Consider the following 19,987-nt stretch of genomic DNA (forward strand, 5'->3'; position numbering starts at 1 on the left):
TAGAAACTAGGATAAAAAAGAACACTTTTCTTAATTCAGTAACAATATTTTAATATAAGACTAATTTTTCATAAAATATGTTGAATAACAATATGGGTTTTCCAGGTCAAGGAAACATGTCTTTAAAATAGATTGACTGTTTTAATCCTTTCATTTCAATTATATATCAGTAATTTATATCCTGTTAGTGTATATCAACTTGAGAAACTAATGGTTTTCATTGAGACCTTTTCATACATGTGTGTAATGTATTTTCTCACAGCCCACATTACCCTCCCTTCCCTCCCTGCCTACCCCTGGTTCTCCTTCCCCAACAACCTCGGTACTTTCACTTCTCTCTTTTCTACTGACTAGTCTTTATAGTGCATTTTGTGATCAGACTGGATTGGGACCATTGGGAATTCTATAACTGGTTAGAATTCTTTGTTACTGGATGTTCAAACTTACTTTTTAAAAAAGGTTACGAATGCTGGAATAAAAATTAGGCCATGAGCAGCCCCCAAAATCATAACAAGAAACATAATCTTAAAAAACGTTCTGAATATGTATGCTTTAGCTGCAGATAAAACACACATGCCTATTATTGTTGAATGGCACTTTGCAACACTGGGTAGCCTAGCATGTATAATGCCTCGATGCACTTTTTGTTTACCGAGGTCTCAGAACTGGAAACAAATGCATAGGAGAAGTATGCAGAAAAATCAAAAGAAAATCCGATACAAATGAGAAGATTAATCATGGATATGGAGTCAAGGTTGACATTCCAGAATACCATGAAACCTGTCACCCCCACAATCACAGAAGCAATAGCAAAAGTGACCCACAAGGAACACACCGGATGAGGGATTAACAACAAGGAGACAATGAACATAGCTGTGGTTGCAATTATCACGTTCCGCACAGTGTTCTTGATGACTGCAGCAAGCTGATCAAAATAGATGAAGGCTGGGTTGTACACCATCAGGGGGACATCGCAGTTTTCAGCGATGCCCCGTAACTGCAGCAGCATTTTCTTCTTACTGCTGGAAGAGGAAACCCCTATAGTCTGGATGAAGAACCGGGAAGAAGAGATTTCATTTGATGTTGAAATATTAATATCATATGTGAAAACAGGATAAAGTCTTAAAAAGCCACCAATATTAGTCATAAAAGCATTCTTATTATTTGGATCATTTCCAGTATTTTTCATAAACTGAACATATGCTTCCAACCAAACATCTGTGAGATTTTTATCTACATATTCATTTTCTTCAAATTTTACCATACATTTGTTCAGGGTCTGTCTTACATCTTTGTCCCAGTAGTTGATGCTTTCAGTAACAATAACCACAACCCTTGGGCCATAATCTGAGAAGTAATCTTCCTCGACATTAAAATATGGTGTGATGTAGGAATCATCATTTGCTAGATTACGAAGGTCTAACCCTTCCTGCACTTGGAAACACCCACATATACTGCTTATGATGTAAAAAATGTATATCAGCACTACCGAAAACTTGGCTTTGGTAGTTGTGAGAAATGGACCAAAACAGTCTCTGAAGAACAAATTCATTGGATGTTCATCTTCTCCATTTTCATCTGGAGAACAGCAGAATGGGAGACAGCAGGTCTTTTTTAATGAGGAAAACTTCTGGTCAGGATTTTCTAACCAGCGGAGACAGGCAAATTCTCATTTACCATCCAGGGCCATAATTGCTCCAAAACAGGTGATACTATAAAAATAACAAAAGATTAGGGTTGCTCCTGTGTAGATGCAGAAGTACTGTACGGACCCGAAGGAGCTGGTGATTCCTGTGTAGAAGGCCAGGACGCTGGTGGTGGTGGTGATTGTAATGGACACTGCCACCCTGAAATAAGAACTGGAGATTCGTTCTCTTACACTGTCCTTAAGGCCGGTCTTCTTCCAGGCAGAAATCATGATAAACATGTCATCAACCCCAACACCTGTAACAGAACAGCAGGATCTCCAATATATATATATTGATATATATATTGATATATATTGATATATATATATATCAGCAGTTATATTGACTGTTTTCTATCTCAAAGCCTCACCTGTCTTGCAGTCTCTGCTTAAACAGTCTTCCTTGTAATACTATCTCTGAATTCACAACAGAAATTGTCATGCCTTCCTCTCTAGTCTCAGTTTTCTAGACGCTTACACTATTTGTGCACAGCATAGAGGACTCTCTTTCTAGTGTTCACCCAGGGTGTCTTTGTGAAAAATTGACGACACCCAGTCTGCAGATGCCACTTAAGGCACCATCAGTAATATAGTTTTGGTTCTATAAGCAATTTCACACTAATACACAAACACACCCATCAAACATTCTGCTGCTTGAAATATAAAGTTGGCAAGTGTGTCTACAGATAACATAAGGCCATCTAAATGGTACCATTTGAATTGTATCTCACAGTTTGTAGACACCTGCCCAGACATGGACACCTGCACACATCTGGTTTTCCTCCTGGTCTCTCTTTAATACCTTGCATGCTGTAGAGGCATGGTCTCACTGTGCCTGAGATCAGAAATGTGTGAAAGAGTGAATCTTAAGAATCCTTTGCATACTAATGCCTACTAGCTAATTGGCTTCTTTTCACAATGACATTTCGTGATTGCTTTGAAGCAGAAGAACGTTGAAGAGCTGTGACATCGCCAATACAGGAGAACAAAAGAGGACAGTGAAGAACGGGACCGGAAAGGACAGTCAGTCTGAGCCTGCTGCCAATCAGTTCTGTCTCCCTCTGAAGTTCACCCGCAGTTCAGACTGCTTGCACTTTTGTGTGCGTTAGTTTCTGTGTATGTTTACATAGGATCGGGTCTTGAGACTGAAATGCTGATATTAACTTCAATTTTGTCTTCACAGAATATAAGTTAAGGTTGGTAGAAAACTGGGAATCACAGGCTGGCCTGTAGTTCAGATATTTATGGACATGATTGAGGTAGAAAGATCCAAAATTTGTCAAAGCTAGGGAGGTCTGTCAGAGACAGCATGGTGGTACCCCATGGCCACCAGCTGCTCCCAGCTGTATAGAAGAAATAACCAAAGGCACTGGTGCCAGTGGAATGCACTGACATCTCTCAGGTGTTTAAACACTCATGGTACTATGTATAGAAACTTGTTCAGAAATTGTCCTCACAGTTCTTAAGTTGCTGGAATCACATATACTTATGCACACACATACTCCTGTATATACAGAGTATACAAAAGTGCCTCACAGTAGATCAGTTATATCCTTTTTAACTATAGTTTTTTAATGACTGTGGGGGCACCATGGCTGAGCTTATATAAGAGGGTGTACCATGGAGAGCCCAGTTAAACTGACAAACAATGCAAACCCATCTACTGTCTCTTCCAGGAAACCCAAGATGATTTCCTCCAAAATGCTTAGTTTCTAATATAGATATGGCAATCTTTATTTTCTTGTGCCTACGTAAAATAAAATTTTAAAGTAGCAGAAGCATGAAAAGCAGCTATACCCTTCCCTTCAAGGATAATCTTGAATGTGTTATAAGACCATCCATCTAGAATTTGCTCTGTGTAAATATACCCACATAATTATCTGTCACAACGGTCTTGCTTTACAACCAGAAATTTTCATTTAATATAATCATATTTCTATCTTTTTAAAAAGACTGAATATGATTCCAATATTTTAATGTTTTATTTGATAAATACCACATTCATATGGGATAGGGTTCCAATATTTTCTTATTCTAAAATACCCTAAATAAACCTATTTGTCTTACTTTTAATCAATTACAATTATCAGATCAAATTCCTAGAAGGGAAATTGCTGGTCGATGGTTCTCCATTCTTTTTAATTCATTTGATTTGTTGCAAACTGGGTGGGGGAGGCACACCAATTTACATTTTTCCTGCAGTAAAGTGTGGGGTGCTCATTTGCACCAACATCCCAAATTGTCAATCTTTCTGGTACTAATTAATGTGCAAAGAAAACTTATTTTTAATTTAATTTGATACAAGATGTTTCTTCTATTTCCAGTGACTTCTGTAATTCATTCTCACAGACACAGCACGAAGCCTCCTATTCTGCTTTACTCACCAAGGATAAGAAATGGTGAATTTGCAACTATGATCACAAATGGCACCCCAATGTGCACCATCAGGCCAAAGCCACTCACCACTGACAGGACCAAGGCAAATACGCCAAAGACCGCAACACACATTTTGTTTCTTATACAGTTCAACCTGCAAATTTAAAGCAGATGACGTCTTTAAAGTCTTTACAGTTCAACCTGCAAATTTAAAGCAGATGACGTCTTTAAAATGATGATGTCCATATTGAAATTGACAGATGTCTAGGCAGAAAGCTCTGGGCTGATAATTTTCACATTTGTCTGCTCTAGACCTTCAACTCACAGGTACCATCCCATACCAACTGACAAAAAATAAAAGGGACAACTAAGTTGGGAATCTCTAAAGCGTCCTGCACAATTCTTGGCCAACTGTCCAAATACCATTCCACTGAGTAGCATTTCAGAATAGAGATCTACTAAAATCACTGCAAGCAGTTAACTCTACCTGGTCCATCTTCTGTTGCTTGTAGCAAAATACCGGAGGCTGGACATTTTATGAAAAGAAAAAATATTTTCTCAGTTCACAGTTCTAGAGGTCCAAGAGCATGATTCAGTATCTTTGTAAGACCCCCCCCCAACTGTATCATAACACAGTAGGTACCACTGTGGTGGGAAGCATGTGGAGAGAGGGACCACATAAGGCAGAATAGGAAAATTGGTAGATCCAGCAGCCAGGCTTGCTGTTTTTGTAACAACTCACTATCATGGGAAGTAATGGAGGTCTCAAGGGAACTATATCCTTGGCTTCTGAGGGAGCACCTCCAGTGACCTTAAAGGTGTCACTTCTCCCAACCTCACTATACTGAGGCCCAGGTTTCCAGTTATGGAAAAGTAAAGAACAATAAACATATTAGACCCTGTTATTCACATACACGTGTAACTTTCGCCAGGATAGATACATGCTAGGTTTGAAAAGGCATCTAAACAAATATTTTAAAAATGTGAAATTATATGAAGTATCTTTTTAACCAAGAGCAGAATAAACTACAAATCAATAGAAAACTGAAAAATTAACAAATATTCAAAAATTAAACAACACACTATTATTCAAAGAGGAAACTACAAAAGATTAGAAAGAATACAGTGAACAGAATGAACACACAACATATCCACATTGGCTTGAATGGAAAATACTTCCCCCCAGTATATTTGAACACTTGGTCCCCATTGGTAGTGTTGTTTAAGGAGGTTATGGGACTGTTAGGAGGTGGAACCCTGTTAGAGGAAGTATGTCAGTGGGGGCAGGCTTTGAGGCTTTATAAACTGACACCACTTCTTGTTTCTCTTGGCTTCCTGTGTGTGGGTGAACTATTATTGGCCAGTTTCCTGATCCTGCCACCTTCCCCACTCTGAAGGACCCCCTTCTTCTAGAACTGTAAGCCAAAGCAAACTGCTTATTACACTAGTGCAGATCTACAGTGAAAAAGAGCAACAAGGAAGGGCAGAAAGAAATGAAAACGTGCAGCCTGGAGAGGAAGAACGCACAGGGACGCTTCATGTTGCAGTCAAGAGCAGGTCCCAGGATGTTGGGGTTGCCAAAGCCATGAGAGCTCTTCCATGAAGAGCTGTTCAAAGAGCATGAGATTAGCCCAAGAGAGGTGTGGCAGGCAGCAAGGGTGGAGGGGCAGAGCCATCTGAGCCCTTTGTAACTGAAGGTCCAGATCCTAGACACAGAGCTGCAGGATTTCATGTGCTCTGCTGGGTTTTTTTCTGCTTTGTTCCAGTCTTTCCTCATTGCTTGGAATGGTAATATGTAAGCTGTACCACTTTACGTTGGAAGTATGTAATGATTTTACAGGGAGGGGTGTCACAGTTTAAGAGATTGCCTTGTGTTTCAGAAGAAGCTGATTTTTGAATAGTGTTCAGACTATTAAAGACTTACAAAGACTCAGGTGGGGTGTTGTGGTGCATGGTTTTAGTTCCAGTACACAGGAGACAGAGACAAGCAGATATCTGAGACCAAGGCCAGCCTGGTCTACATAGTGAGTTCCCATCCAGCTGTGGCTATAGGGAGACCCTGTCCCAAAAAATAAAAACTATGAGCACTTTTGAATTTGAACTAAATGCATTTTGCATCATGAAATGGTCATGAGCCAGTGGGGACCAGGGCTGGAATATGGCAGCTTGAATGAATTGAAGCGCCTCCATAAGCTCATATATTTGAACACTTGGTCCTCAGTTGCTGATATTGTTTGGGGGAAATTATGGAACCTTTACAAAGTGGAGCCTTGCTGGAGGAAGTATGTCACTAGGGGTGGGCTTTGAGGGTTTAGAGTCTTGCCCCACTTCCTATTTTGTTTCCTGGGTATGGATGAAATGTGAGCAGCCACCTTCCTCTTCCTGCTGCCATGCCATACTGTGCTGGATAGCTTTAGTTGTCAACTTGACACAAATGGGTAGAGGGAGCCTCAACTGGGGAATTGTTTCCATTAGACTGGCCTGTGGCCATGCCTTTGGGGTATTTTCTTGATTTTTGAGTGATGTGGGAGAACCCAACCCGCTGTAGGTGGTGCCACCCCTGGGCAGGTTGTTCTATATTTTATAAGAAAACAGGTTGAGCATGGACCAAGGGAGCAAGCCAGTAAGCAGCACTCTTCTATGGTCTGTGCTCCAGATCCTGCCTCCAGGTTCCTGCCCTGAGTTCCTACCTTGGGCTCCTTGATGAACTGTGTGACTCAGGAGAAGTAAGCCAAGTAAACCCTTTCCTCTCCAAGTTGGTTGGTATTGGTCAGAGTGTTTTGTTACAGCAATGGAGAAATACACTAGAATGCATGACTTTCCCACCATGATGAACTCTATCCTTCTGAAACCATAAGCCAAAATAAACCCATTCTTCCTTAGGTTGCTTTTGGCCATGGTATTTTATCAGAACACCAGAAAATACAATATCATAACTTGTGGAATGAAGTGACATGGCACATTTCTGACTATAGACATGTACACTACAAGAGAAAAACTAAAATGACTTAAAATCTTATAAAACCAGAAGAGAGTAAACCAAAGCTGACAGGAGTGTCTTAGCCTGTTCTGCTTCCTAAAACGAAATACCGTAGACTGAGTAACTTATAAAGAACAGAAAGGAAAACACTCTAGAAGAGACAAATTCAGACATAAAAAGTAGACTAATGTTTGGTACTGGGGGAGAGGGTCTAGGGAGGTAACTACATAATGGCCACAGAGTTATCTGTCAGTAGTGGTGGGGAAATTTGGGAACCAGTAGTTGTGATGGTTTCTTGACAAGGTAGAAATAATGCCACTGAATTCTACATTTAAAACTGTTAAGATGGAATAGTTTATTACATGTTTTATCACAATAAAGTTTAAATTTTAAAAAATTTTATGCATATGAGTGTTTTGCCTGCATCTATGTACACAATGTGCATGCAGTGCCTGCAGAGACCAGAAGAGATCATCAGATTCCCTAGAACCGAAGTCCAGACAGTGTTTAGCAGCCACGTGGGTGCTGGGAATGGAACCCAGGTCCTCTGCAAGAGCAGCAAATGTTTTTAACCACTGAGGCATCTCTCCAGCCCCACAACAGTTTTTACAATGTAAGAAATAAAAAATTAGTGAAAGCTTTACCTGAAGCATGATATAACCACAGAAAGTATGATTAGAACATAGGCCAAGTGGAACAGTGGGATCACAGTCTTGGACGTTGCCTCGAATTCCAGCTGTCTGGAAAGGGATATAAAGTAGACCACCTGCAACAAAAACATGCTAGGAAATGAATATTGATTCCACAGTCTAAGAGTTACCAACACTACAGCAGCACTTTATTTTGTTGGTAGACTTGTGGTTTAAAAAAAAGTGGAAGATTCGCCTCTTCCCACTGAATCCACATTGTGCCTTCCATCCTTCTTCAAAATGCAAACTTCAGTCATTTCTCAACCTTTTGCCAAAGATCTGGTGCAAACTCTAACGTTTAAACACACAGCTGTGAAACCCTGCCTTCACTGAGAAGTGTGGAAATCGTGGCGTTAAAAGAAATCTTTTAGTATTGTAATTGTATCAATGTCACTTTGGGAAAGACAGTCCTCCAGTAGGCATTCTGCTTTAACCAGGTTTTTATCTATTGGTACTGCTGGCCCGAAGCTTCTAAACAGCTATGTGCTTCCTAGGAAGCTGGGCACCTTTGCTGAAACTAACCAGAAAAGGTGCAGAGCTAGCCATCTTTTTAAACAACGCGATAGAACTTCAGAGTTCTGGTCCTTAATCCCCCTGAGCAGAGCATATTTTAGGGGCTCCCGGGGTACCAGAGAGGACTCACTTTCAGAAGAAAGAATATTCGGGTGGCTTAATTAGAAAATCAATTTCTGCACCAAACGGGTTGATGCGGGTTCTTTGCTGGAGACCAGCTTTTTGCATCCCTCTGTGTCTAGGTTGGCTTAAGCTCCAAGGTCAGTAGAGCCCTAACTCCAGGGCCCGGTCCAACAAGACACCTCCTCCTCCAGTCTCCTGCCTCCCCACAAACCCTAACCTCCTGGTACCTCGACCTTCTGCAGAGCCCGGCTCTGCTTTACGTCCTCGAAATGATCTAGAAAGAGGGTGAGCCAGGCCTTGTTGCACTCACTGTCCTCGGGGCCCTCAGTCTTCAGGAAGTAGAGGAGCCGCAAGGCGCTGGACTCCAGCAGGCACTGGCCCATCCCAATCTTCTCGCCCAAGAGGTTTCCCGCGAAGGAGGGGGCCAGGTGGATGAGGTGGCCCGACATGTTGTGGATGCGGAAGGTGAGGTTCCTTAGGTCCAGCGACGCTCGGGACTGCCAGGAGAACAGCATCGGTTTGGGCGGCAGCACAGTCGCCGGTACTTGGCGCATGCCTCGCAGTAGGCAATCCGCATCCTGTTCTCCTGCACCACTGTCAGCACCTGCACCGCGTGGTCCAGCCTGCTCACCTCCGAGCACATCTTCTCCAGCAGCGAGTCCTGCAGCGACACCACCAGGATGGATGTGAAGTTGGCCTCGGAGCTGGTGCCGGCTGCCGAGAAGCAGTATGGTACTGAAGTGGCCCGGCACGAAACGCCGCTCTGCCTTGGCCGGGCTGCGGACGGGCGTGTACTGCTCCTCCAGGTTCTCCTTCTCCTTCGGCAGCTAGATGAGGCCAGAGCCCAGCGCGGCGGTCAGCAGCTACGGCCCTAGCAGGAACAGCCAGGGGTGCGAGCCTACCGCGCCGACCAGGCGCTGGAGCAGGCATGACAGCGGTGCCTCCAGGCAGCTCGTGTGGCAGCTGCACGGCAGCCGCCCCTCCTGGCCCAGCGGCCGCGAGCGCTCTGGCGGCGCCCCAGGCCCAACTCTGGCTGGGATCCCCGGGCAGCCCCGCCTCGCGCAGGCCTTCGGAAGGCGCCTCCCGCCACGCCTCGACGTGGGGCGCCACCTTGGAGGTCTGCGCGAAGAAGCAGCTCCGCGGTCGCCAGTACCCAGTGGTCTGGTCCCGGGTCCGTTGGCTACTCTGGTGCCCGGATGCTGGAGGCAACGTTCGAACGCCTTGGGTGGGGTAGGTGGGGTAGTTAGGATTGGGCTACTCCAGGCCCGGGGGTCAGGGCGCTTCCCCCTGGTCACAGGGCTCTGCCTCAAGCCAGGTCTGCGTACAACATCCCCTAGTGCTCAGCACCAGGGCCCTGGGTCGGAGAGCAGGCTTTGCCCCTCTGGGTGAGCCTCCCCAGGTCAGTGATGACTTAACGTTTGCTTTGCAGACTGTCAGATCTGCGAGGTCATGGACTGTATCTTTCTCTCACAAACTTAAATGCCATAAGTTTTTCTTAGGTGAAATGTTGTTTACAGTACTTAGTTATCAATCTAAAGTTTACAGTTTCCACTCTAAAGGAAAACAGTACAAAGAAGGCTGAATTTGGGGATCAGGGTCACTTGGTCGAGGAAGGAAGGGTAGGGATAGATCGTTCTTTCCTCTGAATCCAAGTAAAAAGCAGTTTAAATCGGGTAACTCATTTTTTTGGGTAAAGTCGAACAGTAATCCTGCAACTAGATAATACTGTTAAAGACTGAGATCATCCAACAAAGTTTTCCCCTAAACTGGTTGCAACTCCTTGCGATTTGTCATGTCTGTGAAACAGTATCAGTCTCTCACACACAGAAAGTGATCCCCTTTGGAGGTTTCAGTGAATTTGTCTTGGAGTTGCCCCCACCTCCAGAGGTGCCACCACCTTCTGTGGTATGTGGTTGTGTGACCCCAAATATTTATTCACCCCAAATGAAGGAAGGACCTAACAGACCAAAGAAAAATTCTTCCCAGTTTTACAAATTAATGCATTTAAGATTATTTACAGGAGCATGGGCAACTCACGGACACTTGCAACCACCAAAAAGTCTCACCTTCATTCCACTTTTTAACCTCTTACACACCATAGCTTATAAGTAGATGGGGGTTAGAATATCAGGAGAGGGTCAGGCAAGAAGAGAACCTCAGGCCAAGAGATCCTGCCAAGAGATCCATCAGGCTAAGGCTAATCCCTGCAGGTCTAGCTAAAGATTTAGAGTTGTATTGATTTCCTCACCCCAACTGCAGACACTAAGGTCTTCTGTAGGTCAGAGCTGCTACTTGCTACATGGTTTCAGACATCAGGCTGAGAGGAAAAAGCTACACTACACTTCTAGTGACTGACTCAGCCATCCTGGGCAACATAGCTGCAGGATCTTGTCTCACAACAAAATATTGAAGCTGAGGAGTTCGGTGTTGGAGCATTTGCCTAGTATGCCCCACACCCTGGACTTAATCTCTGTGGGGACCTAAAGGCCCCACCTTGCATAGGTCCGAAAGGAAGTTACTGGGGGCATGGCCTGGCTTGCTTTGAAAGTCTGACTAATACTTGGGCACTGCTGAGGCGTGCATGATCAGTGCGTGACCATCCTTAAGATACACCCTCAGAGGGAAGGGGGGATTTCCAGGTGCCTTTATAAGCTCTGTAACACCTGCAATAAACGAGTCCCTGCTTGCTTAACTAGACCCCCGTTGCATCTGGGTGTCCGGGTACTGGGGGCAGCATGGGCTGGCGAATGGCATGCTTACTCGTCCCTAATCTGTACCGGGGGTCACTGGTTCGAACCCCTAGCAAGTCCCCACCACACACACACACACACACACACACACACACACACACACACGAGATAAAACCATTCCAACAATACAAGAACTAACCATTGATCTTTCCTGTTGTGCTTAGTTGTAGAAAAAAACTTATTCTCAGGGAAACGTACCTGACAGTGAAAGCAAACTAAATCAGTACAGAAAGAGTAGAGTGAATAAATACAACAGACCAGACATTAGATAATATCTGCCTAATTTAGGGTGGGAGATAGTTTGATTTGTTTTTAAAAGGGTTTTGTTGTTGTTGTTGTTTTTGTACAGAAGCATGGGCAATTCTAGGACAGCTGTATCACTGAAGAGTCCACCCCAGCATGGGGGACAGCTCATGAAAGATGCTTTTTTAAAGCTCTTGGAACAACTTGCAAGCAGTTGTGTTTACCAGTCTACTTTCCCCAACACAGTTACGGCAGACATTACCCTGGGGAGTGTCTTGTGCATCTTCTAAGTTTCAAAATCTTCTTGAGCCTTCTAAGTTTTATTTACTTCCTGAGTCTTTATATATAGTTCTTAATTAGTTAATTTTAAAAAATATTTTATTTATTATTTTTACTTTATGTGTATTAGTGTTTTGCCTGCATGTATGTGAGTTCACCTGTGTTGTGCAATGTCGTGGAGGTCAAAAGAGGGCTTCAGATTCCCCTGGAACTGGAGTTAAGGATGGTAAGTGTATACTTTTAAATGTTTTCAACAGAAGAGACATTGACTTTTTGTTCTGAGGTATTCATTAGTAATATATTGATAAGAGGCCAGAATTTTTTAAGTAATTGTTATTTTAATTAATTGTTGAATTATCCCTTGTATGCATGGGATCAAATAATAGCCAGTTGTAGTTGTGACTTTTAAACTACAACAAATGGACTCCCTTTTATCTTTAAGCCCATCATTTTATAAAATGAGAAAAAGATTTATTTCTGAAATTTTTGCTAACCCATTGGACAAATAGTTTCTAAAGAGCTTTTGTAATTGTTTCATCAGAAACCGTATTATTGAAATAAAAGTACAATTATCTCCCATAAAGTATAATACAAATATCTTTCTTTTTTGTTAGCATTGTGACCTTAGTCTTTTTAAAATATTTACTTTTTATTTTTTTGGTCTTTTTGAGACAGGGTCTTCCTGTAGTCCCAGCTGTCCTGAAACTCACTATGTAGAACAGGCTGGCCTTGAACTCACAGAGATCTGCCTGCCTCTGCCTCCCAAGTGCTGGGACTACAGGCGTGCTCCACCATGCCTGGTGATATTTACTTATTTTTATTTTTGTGTATGAGTGTTTCATGTGCATGTATGTAAGTGCACCTGTGTCCTGCAGTGCTCTCAAAGAAAAGAAGGCATCCAATACCCTGAAACTGGAGTTAACCCTGGGTCTAGCTTCACCAGGAGGAAACTTGAAGGCCAGGGTAAAGGGTAGAGCCAATTGAATCAGCTGGCAAGTCCTACACCATTTGGGTGGTAGACTTGAGTAAAGGTCCGCAGTAGCATCAGATGTCAGTCAGCTCAGGAGACACTGAGTGTAGAGTTTGTGCCTTCATTTCTGGGACATTCAGAACATAGGTTTGGGCTTTATAATCTTACAAAGGGGGGACTTGAGACATGAGAAGTGGTTTATTCTCCTTGCTGATAAGTTTGCATGGGCCAGCCTGTATAGCTAAGGAAAGGAACAACAGCCTCTGGCAAGTCTTATTTCCCCATGCCTCCTCATCCTGTAACAGGGCCAGCATACAAAGCGTACAATTACTCCATGAGGAGTCTTCCATTCAAGAGGGAAGGGTACTACTTGGGTCCAGGGATGTCCTGCTACACAAGCATAACAGTCACTCTTATTGAGCACATGCACTGTAAATTTTAGCTATTTTACCCATGTATTCAATTTTCCATATTTGGTTTTTATTCTTAACATCTGTACCAAATTTTTATCTTAATTGCCTGGCCATATTTGTTAAAACTAGTCAGGCATTAAATTTTATAGTAAGGGGTGATGAGGTTTCAGTTACATTTATCACTAAGTTAATAGGAAAATAGTATGGATCAGTCTTTTGGATATTTTTATCCTGTTTGAAAACTATTTCTTGTACCACAGTAATCTACACTGGACTTTAGAGATGGAGCCAACCAGAGATCCCATCAGGAAATGGGAAGATTTAAGATTTGGACTGTTTTAATAGTTTTTCCTTTTGGATTAAAAAAAACCTTTTATTTATTATTTTTGTTTTGTGTTTATGAATATTGCCTGCATGTATGTAAGTCCACCTGTGTTGTGCGCTGCCAGAGAGATCAGAAGAGGGTGTTGAATTCCCCCGAAACCGGAGTTATAGATGGTTGTTAGCTGCCATGTGTTTGCTGGGACTCGAACACAGGCAGGTCTTCTGCAAGAGAAGCCAGTGCTCCTAACCTCTGACCCATTTCTCCAGCCCCTCCTTTCAGATTTTGAAATAGAGATTTTTTTTAGATCAAGGTGTTATTGTTATGATTTCATAATAACACAAGTAAATTATAAGCAGCAAAGTTATATGTCCTTTAGGCTCCTTTTAGAAGTAATTTTAAAGGCTCCTTAGATGACCCATGGGGGGAAACTTGAACATATATATTTGCCAATCCAAGAAAATTTTCTCTAGTTCTTCTAAGTTTTTACAGGGTAAGACTAGACATGCATGAAGCTGGACAATCAGAGAAGACTCTGTTTAGTTACATTAATTACCAAGTTATTTTTTTCCTATATCCAGACTGAAAACAGTTTTTTCTTAGTCTTAATTTCAAAGGGGTTTTTAATGATAAGATGTCCATTTTCCCTAGGCACTGTTGTCAGTAGCCTTCTTTATTTAGGTGTGACATGTCCAACCTCTTTCAGTCATTTGAACCACACAGTTTGGGTGGTTAACCATAAAGGGCCCATGGAAGTCTGTTTGAACTTGTTTTCTTTTTAGATTTTTATCAGCATTCAGTTCCCAGACTGGTAAGGATAAATTAGAAATAAGAACCTAAGAGAAAGCAAAGTGGAAAGGAGGCACAGCACGTAATTTCTGAAATTTGTTTTTTAGTTTCCATGCTGAGAAGTTCTGTGGACTCATTCAAATCAGGCTCATAGCTCTTTTAGAGATATTTTAATTTAAGCAAAGTTAAAGGTAAACATTAGTTTAGAATATTAAGTACAAATTTAGTTATATAAATGTGTGTGTGTGTGTGTGTGTGTGTGTGTGTGTGTGTGTGTGTGTGTGGTGTATGGAGAGAGAAGGAGAGGGAGAGAGAGAGAGAGAGATTAATTTACTTTTTATGTTCCCAGATGGGAGTGTCATGGGGTATTATAGTCCCAATTAATGTAGTCTATATCTACAGTTTACAAGGCAAAAATCATTGCATGACTTACTCTAAGTTAATTTTAAGCACATTATCAACAGTAGCAGTTGAGAGGGGGAAAGCCTCTGTACATCTGTAAAACTGGTTCATTACCAATAGTGAATATTTTTGTTTCTTTTTTATAACATTAGGCACTTTAAAAATATTTATTATTTTTATTTTGTGTGTGTGTGTGTGTGTGTGTGTGTGTATGAGTGCGTTGTCTGCATGTCCATAAGTGAATCCATACTGTGCAGTGCCTCTGGAGGTCAGATGAGGGCATCAAATTCCCCTGGAACTTGAGTAGCAGACAGTTGTTAGCCACCATGTGGGTGCTGAGGACTGAACCCGGGTCCTCTGCAAGAATAGCCAGTGCTCTTAACTGCTGAGCCATCTCTCCAGTCCCCTACCTTAGGCGCTTTCGTGAAAGTACCCACCTGGATACTTTGGGAGTGTCTCAGTTTAGGAGGCCTCCCATCTCCTATTTGGTTTTTTTTTTTGTTTTTTTTTTTGTTTTTTTTAGAAAACAATGTCCCCCTTTTGGCAAGTTGCATATTCCTTACACACCTGCTTAGTAATGGTGTAGACCCCTGTACAATTATAACTTTTGCATAACTTTTAGACAAAGCCATAGACAAACCAACCCAAAGAGTTGAAATAAATTTTGGCTTTGTTATGAGTCAGTTTCCCCAGGAGTTGAAATCTAACAAATTTGGCCAAAGCACAAGTAATTACACACATACACACACACACACACACACACACACACACACACACACACACAAACTAGGATAGGTACAAAAAACAATTGCTAATTCTTTCAACCTCTTGAAAGTTAATTTTGTAAATGTTCTTATGAAAACATCAATATAACTATAAGAATTTAATTATTGAATATATACCATCCTTAAGTCTCATCACCCACAAACCTTGTATAATTTAAATCTTTTGTGACTTGATTTTAAGCTTTTACAGCTTTGTCCTCATTTTTATTTTTTTACTTCTAGGGTAAAAAATCTTACTTTGTCAAACAAAATCTATAAGCTCACATTTACATTCTTTCCAACAATTCTGTCTCATACCTACTTAACTGTTTCTTTATTCCATCTTACTACTTATACACATACTTTTAATTACCACACTTTTTCCTGTTGTAAGCCTTGAGTAAACTTCCTCTCTGCTGGGACTTTGACATTTTTTTCCTGTGATCTTCTGAAACCTGAGCAGTAGAAGAAAAGTGTACATTTTAGTGAGAGTCATGGCACATTATCAAAACAACCTTAGCTGAGGGAATGTTTGCTGCAAACAAGAAAAGGCAGAAGTACCCAGACAGAAGCAGAAATGTCTGTGCTAACCCTGTAACGGCAGTTTTGGATGACAGAAGACATTTTCTTGCTGTAGTTAGAATAGAGAGGAACAAAGCAGCCCCACAGGCAGAGGAGTTATTTTCCCTTTTAGTTTCATCCTGAAATCTATCAAGGGTTCCTGGTGGGACCCAATAAAAAGGATTTTTGACTTCCCTAATATTCATTAACTATTTCCCAAGCGGTGGTTTCCAGGATTTTCTCCTTTATTTTGAAGTTTGTACAGTGCAGAGAATGGTCTAACCTCGCTGTGCTTTTGTTTTTGAGTGAGCATAAACAGTAGGCTGAGAGAAGCAGCAGATAAGTAGAAACATCCTCAAATCTATGTTCACAACATCTCCCGGAAATCAACTAAGGAATACCTGTTAAAATGCTGGAGTTACTGGTTGAGAGACTTTAGACAGAAAGTCCTCCCTGTCCTCTCCATGAATGAATATCCTTTTAGCTACTTTTACTATGGATATCTTTATATTATAAAATGCACAATAAATTTTTTTAGAAGCAGGTTACCCCTTGGCTGTTCTTAAGGGAACAATGCCTTTTCTCTTGCACAGTTTTATTGTTCACCTCTCAAGCAGAGGGGACTGGGATCCCAGTGCATCTCCAGCAGCCTGAACAAGTGATTTGCTAACAAGGAGGTGCTGGCCTCTTGGCCAGATACAAGTTCTAAAAGTTTCCAACTAACCAAGGGAGATAGAGGAAGTATATGAGGCCCAAGGTGAGACAAAAAGGGAGATATCTCTCTAATTTTGCATCTCCATGTTCTGTATTCTTAATCTCTCTGTCCACATATTTCTTTTTAATTTTTATTTTATGTGCATGAGTGTTTTACCTACATGGACATAAGTTCTCCCATGTGCGCAATGCCAGTAGAGGCCAGAAAAGGGCATCAGACCCTCTGGAACTGGAGTTACCAATGGTTGTTAACCATCACTGGGGTGCTGGGAACCAAACCCGTATCCTCTGAAAGAGAGTGCTCTGTTAAGCCATCTTTCCACCGAGCCATCTCTCTTGCTCACATGGTATTAATATAGATAGGAAGCCAGCATGAGAAACAATCATGGTAAACTCTTCATTAAAGAGGGCCACCTGGATTGACAGTGCTGCTTTTAATGTACCACCTGTCAATTGGATTTTAGTCCCTATAATTTCAGTCCCTATAATATAATAATCCTAAATCCCAGAGAATACTAAACAAAGAAAACAAACAAAAATCTAAAAACTCAAAAAGTGTGACTTGTTTTTCTAAGAAAAGATATACAGCAGAGGCTTCCTTCCTTCCAGCATCCTGGTCGGGTGCACTCTGAGCAGTAAAACATTGTGCAAGGAAGAGTCAGGTCTTCCGACAATACAGCAGTTTTGGTATCTGTTTACTGGTCTTTGGTCACCAAACAGTTTAACACACTTAAAGAACCTTTGCACATTCCTAATTACTTGTAGCTAGCCCCTTCCATTTTGATCTTTGGTAACTAGGATAAGAATGGATATCATCAGCTAAGACTATGATTGTCTCCAGTTGCCAGTGGTTCCAGAGGGATGAGTCCATCCTGGAGAGGAAGTGAACAGGTGAACAGCAAGCCACAGGAATGGTGGCAGCACAAAAGCGGAAGGTGCACAACTTCAGTTATATACAGGAAGCAGAGAGGACAAGCTGGAAGCAGGGCAAGCCTGTGCGCTCTCACAGTCCGCCCCCAGTGCCTTGCTTCCTCAGCATGGCCACAGTTTCCAAGGCTGCCAGAATGCTTCCAAACAGAGCCACCAACTGGAGCCGTGTGTTCAAATACTTGGAGCCTATGGAGGACATTTTTCATTCAAACCACCACACTCTTATTCAATGGACTCTAGCCAGAGGGTACTTACTATCACATGCTGACTGAGGGGCTGACATTCTCCAGGATAATTCTGAGTTAGAAACAGTTGCTCAAAGTGCTGCAGGGATGCTGGAGGACCTCACTGATGGGCGGCAATGATATCTTGACCAAGATGTAGCTGTAGCTTGAAAAACCACATCAAAAATCATTTTTCCTAGATAAGAAACCAGCCTGACACCAGAGGCAAGGCTCCAAGGACTCAAATCTAAGCAAAAGGTCTACCCTAAGCCTCCCCATATCTAGCCTGCTGTAAATCCATTTGCTCCAAAATTCTTCCAGCCTCTTCCTTTATACCTGTATTTTTTATCCACCTCCCGACTTTGTTCTGTGGTGGAGTTTCAAAGGTGGTGCTGTTTCTTTAGGGCAGCTAATGGCAGGAAGCATATCTGAAATACATTACTGGGGAGGGAGAAGGTCAGATGGCTGAAGTCACCTAGGACTGTATGTCCTTAGAGTCAGTCCTTTATTTGTGATAGAGCTAGGGTCCCAGGTTACTAGCTGTGGACAGTGTGGCCATTTCAGTCTGCTTTCTGGGCAACAGCTTCTGTTTTTTTGTTTGTTTGATTAAAATGTACATTCTGGCCAGGTATGGTGGTACATGTCCTTAATCCCAGAACTCGGGAGGCAGAAGCAGGCAGATCTCTATGATATAGAGGCTTGCCTGATCTACATTAATGAGTTCCAAGCCAGCTGAAGCTACAGGGAGACTCTGTGTCAAAAAGACTGAAAAAAAATACTTATACATTTACTCATAAAAACACAAATATATCCTAAAATAGTAAACACAAATTTTATTTTTATTAAAAGAAAGTATAATCAAAAAGGTTTTCAAATGTCCTTTCCCATATGATCCTAACATACACATAGCTGGTGAAGATGCTGGAGACTGGAGTCTGCTTATTTGTATTGACTTTAGTTAATTTCTGTCAATCGCTTTGTGGCATTGACTTTCTCCAGTCTCCTAAAAAGGTTTTCAGAATCTCTGCAGAGTTGCTCATGACCAACATTTGCACAAAGTATTAATATCAGGTAATCAGTGAAATTTTCACCAACTCAGAGCAGGAGCCCCTTTAAATCATATAGGTTTGTAAAGTACAAAATAATCAGCCCAAGTAGTCTGCATAGCAAGTGACCTCAGTGAGACTCGGTACACAAAGGAACTTTTTTTTTTTTTTAATTAGAAGCAGCATTTCATTACAACAGCATTAACCTATTCAATAACATTTTTCTGAGCTAGGGTACATCTCTTTCAAAATTGGCTGTACATTTCTAGGTTTACAGATGAATTATTACCCTTATATAATCTTTTACTCATTATAAACTCTATAAGACATAAAATTAAATGAGGTTCCAACGTTTAAAAAAGATCTCCACTTCGTTGTCAAAACACACAATTTCATACAGAAAAATTCATTCCAAGCCTATTGACATTGAGACGTTTTCACATGCATTTCTAATCTCTATATACATGACTATCACTGGTTACAGTCACCCACCTTCTGAGCTCCTCGGCATCTGAGCATGAATACAAACTCGTCAGGTAGACAGCCTTCCTCTCCCACTAGAGCCTCCATACTCTGTCATCCCTGCCACTGTCCACTGTGTTGTCAGGACCCCCATCAATTCCCCCATATCTGCCCTTCTGGTAAATCTAGTCAGCCAGAAATCCCTGTTCCAGAAGGATCAGCTGTTCCTCATCTACAGCAATCCATTGTCAATATTCCTTTGGATAGAATTGGGGTCTGCTGTTCATTTTTCCAGTAGTATCTTGGAACTGTCTGGAAGAGCCTTTATCCAACCTGTCCAACAACTCGACTGAAGGTATTGCCTGTCTGGCTTTGCTGTTTGTCAAGTAGCTTTTAGTTATATATGTATGCTCTTATGAAATTATATTGGCCCCTTTAATCTTTGGTTATACTTCCCTTTTGGGTGTTTAAGGACATACAATTGGACCAGATAAACTGATTTGTTTTTACTCTTGAGGTCGTTAGAGGATTTGTTCCTCAGGAGTCCCATGGGGTTGGGAGGAGCCCCTGGCTCCTTTCTTTTACCAGTTCCATCTATGTGAAGATAAGTCAAAGGTCCTGCTCGACCATTGTTGGCTTCTCTTGGAAGCATGGAAGAAATGATTCCTCCGTGTTGACCCTCCTCTTTATAGACTGGACACTGGCTCAAGTCCATCTGGTGGGGTCTCCTCAGCTTCCTTGATCAAGAGG

General features: G+C 41.8%; 1 protein-coding gene across 1 annotated transcript; it reads right to left on the minus strand.

The window, feature by feature from the left end:
* Window positions 1–443: 443 nt before the first annotated feature.
* LOC103736194 (patched domain-containing protein 3-like) lies at window positions 444–10,467 on the minus strand. Its single transcript, XM_008835646.1, is given in 8 exon segments — window positions 444–592; window positions 595–1,944; window positions 4,072–4,217; window positions 7,688–7,809; window positions 8,596–8,897; window positions 8,900–9,099; window positions 9,101–9,669; window positions 10,435–10,467. Coding segments are annotated over 8 exon segments (2,871 nt in total).
* Between the last annotated feature and the right edge of the window lie 9,520 nt (window positions 10,468–19,987).

Source organism: Nannospalax galili, unplaced genomic scaffold (genome assembly GCF_000622305.1).
Source record: "Nannospalax galili isolate Female #2095 unplaced genomic scaffold, S.galili_v1.0 scaffold2598, whole genome shotgun sequence".
NCBI classification, from domain to species: Eukaryota; Metazoa; Chordata; class Mammalia; order Rodentia; family Spalacidae; genus Nannospalax; species Nannospalax galili.